At 51.6% G+C, this 10572-nt stretch overlaps 3 protein-coding genes across 3 annotated transcripts in view; 1 reads left to right on the top strand and 2 right to left on the bottom strand.

Moving 5' to 3' along the window:
- DND1 (DND microRNA-mediated repression inhibitor 1) overlaps positions 1-1808 on the top strand; it is a 2250-nt gene extending 442 nt beyond the window's left edge. The window contains exons 3-4 of the mRNA XM_007461470.1: positions 215-676; positions 1354-1808. Coding sequence (XP_007461532.1) covers positions 215-676; positions 1354-1808 — 917 coding nt within the window. The remainder of the gene's footprint in view (positions 1-214; positions 677-1353) is intronic.
- Positions 1809-2135: 327 nt separating this feature from the next.
- Positions 2136-7639, bottom strand: WDR55 (WD repeat domain 55). The gene is made up of 7 exons (XM_007461469.1): positions 7354-7639; positions 3828-3928; positions 3647-3734; positions 3363-3542; positions 3167-3266; positions 2908-3077; positions 2136-2828 (listed from the first exon to the last, which is right to left on the bottom strand). Exons 1-7 carry the CDS (start codon positions 7542-7544, stop codon positions 2507-2509), a joined length of 1152 nt encoding a protein of 383 aa, XP_007461531.1. The 5' UTR covers positions 7545-7639; the 3' UTR covers positions 2136-2506.
- Positions 7640-9537: 1898 nt separating this feature from the next.
- IK (IK cytokine) overlaps positions 9538-10572 on the bottom strand; it is a 12627-nt gene continuing 11592 nt past the window's right edge. Inside the window, exons 17-20 of the mRNA XM_007461468.1 lie at positions 10171-10259; positions 9860-9968; positions 9650-9684; positions 9538-9565 (exon numbers count right to left, since the gene is read on the bottom strand). Coding sequence (XP_007461530.1) covers positions 9538-9565; positions 9650-9684; positions 9860-9968; positions 10171-10259 — 261 coding nt within the window. The remainder of the gene's footprint in view (positions 9566-9649; positions 9685-9859; positions 9969-10170; positions 10260-10572) is intronic.

Genomic DNA, 10572 nt, shown 5'->3' with positions numbered 1-10572 from the left:
CCCACCCGCCCCCTCGAGGAAGGGAGCCAGTCTTAAGGTGCCAGCCCCGTTGATGGCTCAGTCACCCAGTTACGCCAACGACCCGGGGCGTACGGGTGTTGTAACCATTTCACAGACGTTTGCACACATACTCCCTCCTGCGCTCGGTTCCTGGACCTCGACCCCGGAACCGTCCGGGTGATTGACGGTGCCCTTCCCCACCCCCTTCGCCCAGGATGGGTGGGCAGCCCGCCGCCGGCCGGGTCAGAAGTGTTTATCGGGCGGCTGCCCCAGGATGTGTACGAGCACCAGCTGATCCCACTGTTCCAGCGCGTGGGCCGCCTCTACGAGTTCCGCCTGATGATGACCTTCAGCGGCCTGAACCGCGGCTTCGCTTACGCCCGCTACAGCTCGCGACGCGGCGCCCAGGCCGCCATCGCCACGCTGCACAACCACCCGCTGCGGCCGTCCTGCCCGCTGCTCGTGTGCCGCAGCACCGAGAAGTGCGAGCTAAGTGTGGACGGCTTGCCGCCGGGCCTGAGCCGCCAAGCGCTGCTGCTCGCGCTGCAGCCGCTGGGGCCCGGCCTGCAGGAGGCGCTGCTGCTGCCCAGCCCCGGGCCGGCGCCCGCGCAGATCGCATTGCTCAAGTTCAGCTCGCACCGCGCCGCAGCCATGGCCAAGAAGGCCCTGGTGGAAGGTAGGGGTGGAGACTGCGGGAGGCCGCTGGTTGGGGCTAAACGCGTTCTACCCGGCACTTTACTTCAACACGTCAGCGTAGATCAGCATAACGGGTTAAAGTCGCGAGACCTTAGGGTCAAACACACTTGAGTTTGAGACAGACTATCTGACCTCACGTTTTTAAATTTCCACCGGTGCTACCAGCTACCACTCACCTAAACTTCACACTTCACATGCACTATCTCCTGACTTAACCCTCCACATTGCAGTGAAACATAGAACGTTGTTCCTCTTTAGATAGGAGACTTTTAAGAAAAATTTACTTGCCCAAGGCAATCCAACTGAGCCTACCTTGCATCCACTGTAGAACCTGCTTCCTGAAACTGAGAATTAAGCAGCTTTTAGCACATTTTGTAGTTCTTGGCAAGTATTCATGGTAAAGGTTAGCTATTCTGATGGTTATGAGGTAGACAAAGCCTGCAATCAGCCAGTACTCCAAGGAAACTTAGAAGGTAGCAGTTATTGCTCTCCCTTTGTAAGAAAACACAAAGAAGCCTAGAGAAGTTATTTAACTTGCCTGGTTTTACACCAGGAAATGGGGAGGCTACAAATTAAACAGGCTTGTGTGACTCCAGAGGACTCCTGTGCTTGGGCCCAGGGCTTAGACCCCGCCCTGTCTCTGCCTTTTTCCTACAGGGCAGTCACGCCTCTGTGGAGAACAGGTGGCCGTGGAGTGGCTTAAGCCAGACCTGAAGCAGCAACTCCGCCAGCAGCTCAAGTGTCCCTCTCTACAGTGCCTACAGCCAGAGGGCAGCCAAGTAGCCCTGGCCAGGGACAAGGGGCTGGAGTCCCAAGGTGCTCGGGCTGCCCTGCAGCTGCTGTGCCAACGGATGAAGTTGGGCAGCCCACTGTTCCTCACCAAGTGTTTGGGCACAAGCTCTGCTGGCTGGCACCGATTCTGGTACCAGGTGGTGATCCCTGGGCATCCAGTGCCCTTCAGTGGCCTCATTTGGGTTGTGCTGGCCGCCAGTGGGCAGGATGGGCATGAGGCGGCCAAGGATGCTGTGTCTGCAAGGCTGCTGGAGGCACTGAGTCTGGGGCCAGACTGGTCGCCGGGGGCTGAGGCAGGAGGTACCAGTGTTCAGCAGTGACCTAATCCTCTCCCCAGGCAGCCTGAATCAGTAGGCAGAGCCTGTGTCAGTCCCTGGCCCAGCAGGCCTGGGCAGCTGCTATCTGATCCCAAGAAGGGGAGGAGCATGGGCCCTGCCCTAGGCCTGACACAGCCTCCCAGCTGAGGCAGGGCCCACAGCACCTCGGCACAGCTCAAGTTTGGCTAAGTTGTGGTGAGGGAGCTTCCTTCCTCCCTCCCAGCCTGGGGTTTAACCTGACCCCAGGGTGGTTCTCTGACACACAGTCGCACACACACACACCTCTCCCACAGCTTAGCATGAATCTTTGCTTCTTATTTTCTTGATTTGTCTTTGTTGATGTTTTTATTTGGGGGCTGGCTGAGCCAAAGGGTCAGAAATCTGCCTTTGCCCCAACCACTTGGCATTCTGGTTTTGGTGTATGCGTAGTTTTGAGTTTTTCTATGCTGGTTGTATTTATATTAAACCCCTGGTTGGTTTACACCTGTGTCCGTGCTGTCTTGTGCCAGCTGTGGGCTTGTCTAACACTGGTGGAGTGAGCAGCTGCTACAGCGCAAGTACTTCCCCACATCAGTGTGCCGATCCTGAGCATCTTCTTGTGCACAATAGGATATTTTAAATTCCCAGCCTCTCTAGGGATCCAGCCCAGAAAGCAAGACTCTTGTCCGTTGAGAACCCATCCTGAGATTCAGCTCATCCCCTCAGTCACTGTCATCCTCACTCTGCTCCTCTTCCTCCTGAGCTGTGGCATCCTCTCCCTCCTCCCTCAGTCCTGCAAAGAAGTCATCCGTGCTCCAGGCCTTGCTGCTCAGCGCCCGTAGTGGCCCTCCCTTTTTCTTGCGCCGGCGGTAGTCATCCACCACCAAAGCCCGCAGCTGGGCCATGTCCCAAAACTTGAGGCGCTGGTCATGGCCACTGCTGGCCAGGAAGTGGCCGCAGTGGGAGAGGGCTAGCTTCTCCACAGGTTCCCCGGCATGCTGGCCCACACTGCCCACCACTCGGTTTGGCAGGATGTTGACAGCCCTGGACAGAAAGAAAAGTGTTCAGTATGGGCCAGTTAGGTCTGCCTTTCCTATGACTGGAGGGCCATCTGGCTTCTCACCTGATGACTCCATCAGTGGAGCCGGTACACAGCAGACTCTCAGTGACTGGAACCATGCAGTCAATGGACTCAGCTCTGAGGGCAAAGCGGTCACTTGTGGCCCCAAAGCCATCCCAGTTGAAGAGGTAGATGGTACCTTCACTGGAGCCACAGGCCACCTTCTTCCCACACTGCAGGGAAACAGGGCAAACCATATTTGTGGAGGCACATCAAACCAAGTCCCTATTGCACACCCCCATCCCACCCCACCCAGCTGTACTTTCATAAGTGTGACAGAGGTCAGGTCTCCAGACTGAGGCTCGGAGAGCAACTCGAACCGGCGTCGTCTGATGTTGAAGACACCAAGGCAGCCATCTCCACTGTAGAGAGAGCAAAGCAGCAGGCTTGGCTGGAGGTACCCACCAAGGGAAACATTTAACACAGGGAAGAGAGGGGATGCAGCTTTGAGGCTGTACCTGGCTGTCAGCAGCAGCTTCTTGGCTGGGTCCAGAGCCATGTCAGCAATGTACTCCTCATGCTGCCGCATATCCATTAAGGGGCCCTCCTTCCGCTGGTCCCAGAGGCGGATGCCACCTGTGTCATCCCCAGTTGCCAGAACATTCTCATCTACCAGCAGCAGGCTGTTGATGGGGGCACTAGAGACACAGATACAGAACTTCTTCGAGCACCTTTGTCCCAGTAGGGATGTACCAATCAATCCTTACCCTTTTGTCTCCACACACAGTTGGCTTCCCCTTACCTGTGAGCCTTGGAAATGCGTCTTTGCAGTCGTCCCAGCTCCACATCTAGAAAATGGATGGCTTTGTCCTTGGACACAGTAACAAGTTCTGTGGGGAGGGAGGGGGAAATGCCCAGGTCATGGTGCTGTTCATTGCTCCCTTCCCACCACCACACTGCTGGCTGCCTTTCCTAATACTCACTCTGCCCATCTTCAGAGAAGACAACGGCTCGGCAGGACTTGAGGTGGTGACCTGAGGACCAGTGCTCCTTGGTTTCTCCCTCTTGGCAGGAGTAGGAAAAGCTGGGGAGAATGGAAGAGTGAATGACTCCACACCTCACCTGGGAGTATAGAGACCAACTAGCCAAACTTCCACCTACCTAGGAGTTCCTGCTTGCACACCTCCAAGCCCAAGGAGCTTACCATCCCATTTTCTTTTTTTTAAATGAATACGTATTTATATTATTATTTTCTTTAATATTTATTTATTTATTTTGGCTGTGCCGGGTCTTAGTTGCAGCATGCAGGATCTTCGTTGCGGCATGCATGCGGAATCTAGTTCCCCGACTAGGGATTGAACCTGGGCCCCCTGCATTGGGAGTGTGGAGTCTTACCCACTGGACCACGAGGGAAGTCCCCCATTTTCCCATCTTCAATGAGCTTCAAATGTGAGGTCTTTTTTTCATTCAATGTACATTTTTGTGACCTCACCCCACCCCTCTTCATCATCTTTGAAAGCCATAACCTGGGGAAAGATTAGGTCTGAATCACTCTGGAGGTCCAAAAATAGTTGATGACAGAACAGCCCAGAAGTTGGAAATGTAAAGATGAGTAAGGGATATTACACTCCAGGTCTACAGGAGCTAAAGAAAGCCACAATTAATTACAGCACATTGGGCTTCCCTGGTGGTACAGTGGTTAAGGATCTGCCTGCCAATGCAGGGGACACGGGTTCGAGCCCTGGTCTGGGAAGATCCCACATGCTGTGTAATAACTAAGCCCGTGCACCACAGCTACTGAGCCTGCGAGCCACAACTACTGAAGCCCATGTGCCTAGAGCCCATGCTCCCAACAAGAAAAGCTGCCGCAATGAGAAGCCTGCGCACCACAACGAAGAGTAGCCCCCGCTCGCCGCAACCAGAGAAAAGCCCGTGTGCAGCGACGACCCAACGCAGCCAAAAAAAAAAATTACAGCACATTGTGAACACGTGTGGCGGAAGGATGAAAAGGGAGGTAGAGCACAGAGGCACCAGCCTGTAAGCTCAGCTTTGAGGCAAGTACCTGTCAGAGATTATCCGTAGTGCCTGTGTCAGCAGATGTTCAAAAAGGGTTGAATGAATAACTGCTTGCTTGCTAGTTGAGTTCCAGGCAGGCAGAACTGGGTCTACTTATTGTTTGTTCTGTCCCAGTGCCTAGCATGAAAAAGCTGCTTAATAAACACAGATTGAATGAATACTTTGGAAGGGAAGAGAGCCCTGAAAAGCTAACTAAGGTGATGACATGTGAGCTGGGTCATGAAGAATAAGCAGTTCACCTGGCAGAGAACAAAGGGCAGATACTGGAGGCAGATGCTGATGTCTCTCCCAGGGCAGACACGAATGAGGAGAGTTCAAGTGTGAAGAGAGAGGTATAGCTGAATCTAGTAAGATGGGCTGGACTAGGCTTGAGACAACCATGTAGGCCAGGCAAAAGTCTGAATTGAATCCTTTGGGAAAAAGAAACCTCTCTGGAATGGTCATGGGAGAAGTTTGAGGCCTCCAGAAGGCAGTGGCTGAGGGTAGAGAAGAGGAGACAAACAGAAGCCAAGGGTGGGTGTGAAGAAAAGTCCAGGGTGACTCCCAAGTATCTGGCACTGTAAACATGGATAAAAGTAGTAAACCTCTCTGCAGGGTATGTATTATGGTTCCCATTTTCTTTCGTCCTTCCTTCCCGCCTTGCCTTCCCTGCCTGCCTACCTGTCTTTCTCTCTCCCTCTTTTTTTTTAATATATAAATTTATTTATTTTATTTATCTTTGGCTGCGTTGGGTCTTTGTTGCTGTGCGCGGCTTTCTCTAGCTGTGGCAAGCAGGGGCTATTCTTCGGTGCGGTGCGCGGGCTTCTCATTGCAGTGGCTTCTATTGTTGGGGAGCACGGGCTCTAGGCACGTGGGCTTCAGTAGTTGTGGCACATGGGCTCAGTAGTTGTGGCTCGCAGGCTCTAGAGCACAGGCTCAGTAGTTGTGGCACATGGGCTTAGTTGCTCCGTGGCATGTGGGATCTTCCTGGGCCAGGGCTCGAACCTGTGTCCCCTGCATTGGTAGGCAGATTCTTAACCACTGTGCCACCAGGGAAGCCCCCCTCTCCCTCTCTTTCTCTTTTTCTCTGTCTCTCCCTTTCTCCCTCCCTCCCTCCCTCCCTTCCTTCTTTCCTCCCTCCTTCTTTCCCTCCATCCCTCCCTCCTTCCTCGGAGCCACAGGGCTTGCGGGATCTTAGTTCCTGGGGCCTTGGCAGTGAAAGCAGGGCCCTGGCAGTGAAAGTGCGGAGTCCTAACCATGGGACCGCCAGAGAATTCTCTACCGTTCCCATTTTCAAAGATGAAAATCAGAAATTAACTTGTCCAAGGCCATTGCAGTTAATGAGGGGTTTGGGGTTTAAATTCATCAAGTAAATCTGATAGCACAACTCTCCTGGTTAAGGCCTTCAGTGGCTTTTCACTGCTTCTAGCCTACATCTTTTATTCAAAATCAAACGTGTATTGAGCACTAACCCTGGGCTAGAAGCAGGAGATAAAATGGAGAACTAAAGAGACTACAGATTACACTCCAGAACGTTGTTTTTCAAACTCTAGTCATGACCCATTACTGAGCTGCAATCAGCATTTTCTGTGTGTGCCTGCAATAACAAGAGAATAAAATAAACCAGAAAATATTAGAGTGCATCACACATAATATAAAAGCTATTTTTACTGTGGGGCGAGGTCAAAAAAGTTTAAAAAACATTTTTTTAGTGGAGGAGACAGTGTTCAAATAATTATGCAAACGGATGTATGATTACACACCATTATGTAGTTTATGAGGAAAAGGTATCTGGTGCCAAGGCTGCATTTAACAGGTAATCTAATTTAGTCTGAGGCATGTTTGAAGAGTGAAGAGATGCTGGGGACTCTGGGACAATAGATGCAAGTGAAGGAAATTCCAGGAAGAAGGAATAACGTGTGCAAAGGAGCTGAGGCTTCAAGGTACATTAAAAAGGTAACGATGAATAAGCACACAAAACAAAATAAAGTGAGCAAGGGCCAGATGGTCAAAGCCCTGAAAGCCGGATTAAGGAATCTCAATTTAATTCTAAAAGTAAAGGTAAACTATTGAAGAGTTTTAATCAAGGAAGTGAGGTGGTTGGATTTGTGTTTTTGAAAGATCAATTAAAGTGGGCAAGAAGCGAAAGCACGGGGCCCAGTTGGTCCTGTTTCAGGATCAATACAATATTTCGGTGGGAAATAACAGTGTCCTGAACGCCTGCCTGTCCGGGCTCCGTCACGACTTGCCAGCCACTTTGTCTCTCAGTTCTTTCAATAGATTTGTGTGGTAACTTGCTTAAAGGCGAATGTTATTAAACGAATTGGACAAGACTGAGTCTTGTAAACTTAGTCTCCCTGTAACTTTCTCTCCTCATCCCAGCTCCATCGCTGCAGAGCTTCCAGACCGAGCAGCCCCACACCCACCACGCCCCCATCTCTGCCCCGCACTTACACGAACACGTCGCCGTCCACGTCCCCAGCCGCCAGGAGATCGCGGGCCGGATGGAACGCCAGTCCACTGGCCGGAGCGTCCAGCACGATATCTTCCGGAGTGTCCCGGATCCGGGCTGGGGCTTCCGTGGAGTCGGGGTCCTTCTCGTCTCTCCCATCCTCTGCGGGCCTCTCCTCACACGTGCGGTCCATGAACCTGAGGATCCGAGCCGCGCAGCAATTGGTAGGTAAACCCAAGAACCAGTCACTCGGCGGCAGGAGTGGCCCAGGGCACCGCTTCCGGGGTAGGGGGCCAGGCAGGAAGTGGCGTCAAGGCGTTCTCCGTAACCCGGAAAAGGCGGTGCCTGCCTTAGCTGGTGGGAGGGACCGACCCGAGGAGCCCGGCCTCTTAATCCAGCTACTTCGCAGTTTTGCAGCGGAGGAGGTTGCTGTGTCAGATAGACGGCGCAACCATCAGTCCCCTCCTTGGTCACTTCACGTAAAGTCGAGAACTGCGTTTAAGTTCTTTCCACTTTTCCTGAGCGGTGCTGACAGTGTGGTAGTGTCTCCCGCAGTAAGTAAAGGATGACTGACTGCCTGCCTTCGGGAGAGAAGAGCGAGACGCCAGTCGTTCATGGTTTGGTGGAAGGCCAAGACAAGCAACAGCCAGTTTGGTCAGTAAGCGACAAAAGCCCATGCCGCGAGAATTTGACTTGCGGGGGTCGTAGACAGCAGGCAGTACGCGCACACACTTAAGCTGCAGCCCTCCATGCTGAACATCCTCGTGGCCAAAGCAACAGCGCCCCGCCCGTTCCTACCGTTTGGCTACAGACCCTCAGCGGGACTGGGCCAGCAGTGCTCAGAGCTGGCAAGGAGTTGCTGAAAAGGAAAAATGGGCACAACAGTTGACGTTCTGGACATCCCGGTTACCAAAGGTTCCACAAAGATGAGAACACTGTGTATGGTGGGGCAGATAAGGAGGAGCATGTGCTCCTGTCTGGATCTTGGTTACTTCCACAAGGCTTGGTGGTACTTGCAGAAATTTATTTTAAACTGGCAGTCAACCCCCAGAAGGTCTCGATCTTAGTGACCCTCTAGGTACCTTCATCTGAGCCAGGTGGGTCTCTGTGACCTTTTTCCTAATTGTGACTGCTGCCTACAGCCATGACATCGGGGTGTCACTTACTGTCTGAAATTAGCCATTCTAGGTGCTATTGCAGACAGTGCCCAATTCTAGCCTCCTAGGCACCGTGCATAAGGCTGGCTTCCTCAAAAAGCTCTTGCCCTGTCAAGGTGAAAGTAACCAAAGGCAATGGCTAAAGTAGCCATCTAGCTCTTCTTGGATCTTGTAAGCCCACAGGTCTTAGCTCAGGGCAGGCAGTGGCAGCTATGGATCCAGCCAGAAAGAACTGGTGACCTTTGCTGATGAGTACCAGACCATAGTGCTGGCAATGAGCCAAGAGGAAGAAAAGGGTGGGGATGGAGTGATTTGGAGGCCAGTAATCCCACCCTGGGCCTTGGCAAACTTTCAGTGTGTTGAAGGGCACTAAACTCTTCTGGTCTAGGACAGGGATTCTCCAAGGCACTTCCCCTTCAACCAGGTAAGCAGTGATTTGTGCTTGGAATTACTAAAGATCCCAGAAGGGCATAAATTTGTGAAGGGTCTTTGTTCCCAGGAGTGTTTCTCATCAGGTGCCTTTACCTAGAGCCCAGTCCTGCACAACCTTGGGATCAGACTGGCAGCCCACTGGGAACAAAACTCCCAGGGAACCTCTGCCCTAAGACTAGGTCCCCAGATGGGCCCAGATGAGTGATATTTAAGACCAATCATCCTTAAGTTTCTCTATCCACCTCTTGCCTGACAGTGAGGGTCATTCTTCCCTCCTCCATTGGGCACCCTGGCTAGTATATATCCTGCTTAGGAATCTAGAGCCACAGCTCAGGAAAGGACTGAGCTTTCTCCATGTGATTTTTATACAATCACATGTATATGGAATTAGTAGCCCTCTTGGTGCATCTGGGCCCTCAACATAGAGAAGATAAAAGAGCAGGTTAACCAATTTTAATGGAACCAAAAGATTATACAATGAAATTTTATATACATTCACAAAAAAAAAAACATCGTGCAACTTTTTTTGGAATTGTAGAAAGCGAGCAGTGGAGAGCACATCCTTGTGGAGATTATTCTTGGGGTTGCAACCAGAGATTAGTATTTTGGTCTTTTCACTTCAACCCTGCAACAGAAAGAGAAATGAGCATAACATCAATACACTAAGCAATTCTCACCAGTCTCACAGAGGAAGAATAATGCTCCTCACCCATCGGCTTCCATCTTCTTCCTCTTCTCAATGATCTGCAAAAAGAACAGTTATAGTTGATGGTTATGCTGCCAGTCTAAGCTCACCTGAGACCCAAGGCTGACCTCTCTCCTACTTCCATGGCTCTCTGACCCACTGCCTGTTCCTGAATCTGTGGGCCAGTATCTCCTCCCAGCTGAAGCCCTCCCACCCAGAACCAGTCCCACTTACCGCACTAATCTTTTTCCATTGGCGATCAAGCTCTGCTTTGTCATTGGTTTCCTTAAAGCGCCTGGTTTTACGCCCTTCAGACATCTTGATGCCATACTGAAATGCAGCCCTGAGGGAAAAAAAGGGCAGTTGAGGGAAGAAGGCATCCGAGGTTGAATAGCAGTAGCAAGGTGTTCTCAGGAGACCCGGTGAGCAGAGAACCGATTTCAGAATGTTTCAGCCAGACTACACCCTCTAACCTGCTGTGGGCTAGTCCACCCCCACCACCATCCCTCTCCTCACTCTTAGCTGTATTTAGTACCAAGACTCACTTGGGCAAAGCCTCCTTGTTGTTCATATACTCGCTGTATTCCTCCTGTGTATCAAAGTCCCAGCGGCCTAAAGGGCCTTTCTTGTTACCCTGTTGCAGGACAGAATGGGGGGCAGGGAAGGAAAAGATGTCAGTGGAAATGAGATTTTAGCCCTTGATTAAAGCCAGGCTCTCCCATAATCCCAGGTTTTATCATTCATAAATCCTACCCTAATAAACAATAATAAATGTTAACTGTGTACTTACTATGTGCCAGGCATCATTCTGAACACTAAACATGTATCTTATTTAATTCTCTCAAAAACTCTATTAAGGGCTTCCCTGGTGGCGCAGTGGTTGAGAGTCCGCCTGCCGATGCAGGGGACACGGGTTCGTGCCCCGGTCTGGGAAGATCCCACATGCC

Source organism: Lipotes vexillifer, unplaced genomic scaffold, assembly GCF_000442215.2.
Source record: "Lipotes vexillifer unplaced genomic scaffold, Lipotes_vexillifer_v1.1 scaffold217, whole genome shotgun sequence".
In the NCBI taxonomy this organism is placed as follows: Eukaryota; Metazoa; Chordata; class Mammalia; order Artiodactyla; family Lipotidae; genus Lipotes; species Lipotes vexillifer.
Note: the sequence above shows the minus strand (reverse complement) of the source record. Positions and strands in the feature narration are given on the sequence as shown.

What these genes read in the sequence shown, in the direction of transcription:
- WDR55 (XM_007461469.1), bottom strand. Translation starts at nt 7,544, where the DNA reads ATGGACCGCACGTGTGAGGAGAGGCCCGCAGAGGATGGGAGAGACGAG. An exon ending in GTGGACGGCGACGTGTTCGT is followed by an intron (nt 3,929 to 7,353) that starts GTAAGTGCGGGG and finishes CATTCTCCCCAG; the next exon opens with CTTTTCCTACTCCTGCCAAG. An exon ending in AAGCTGCTGCTGACAGCCAG is followed by an intron (nt 3,267 to 3,362) that starts GTACAGCCTCAA and finishes CTCTCTCTACAG; the next exon opens with TGGAGATGGCTGCCTTGGTG.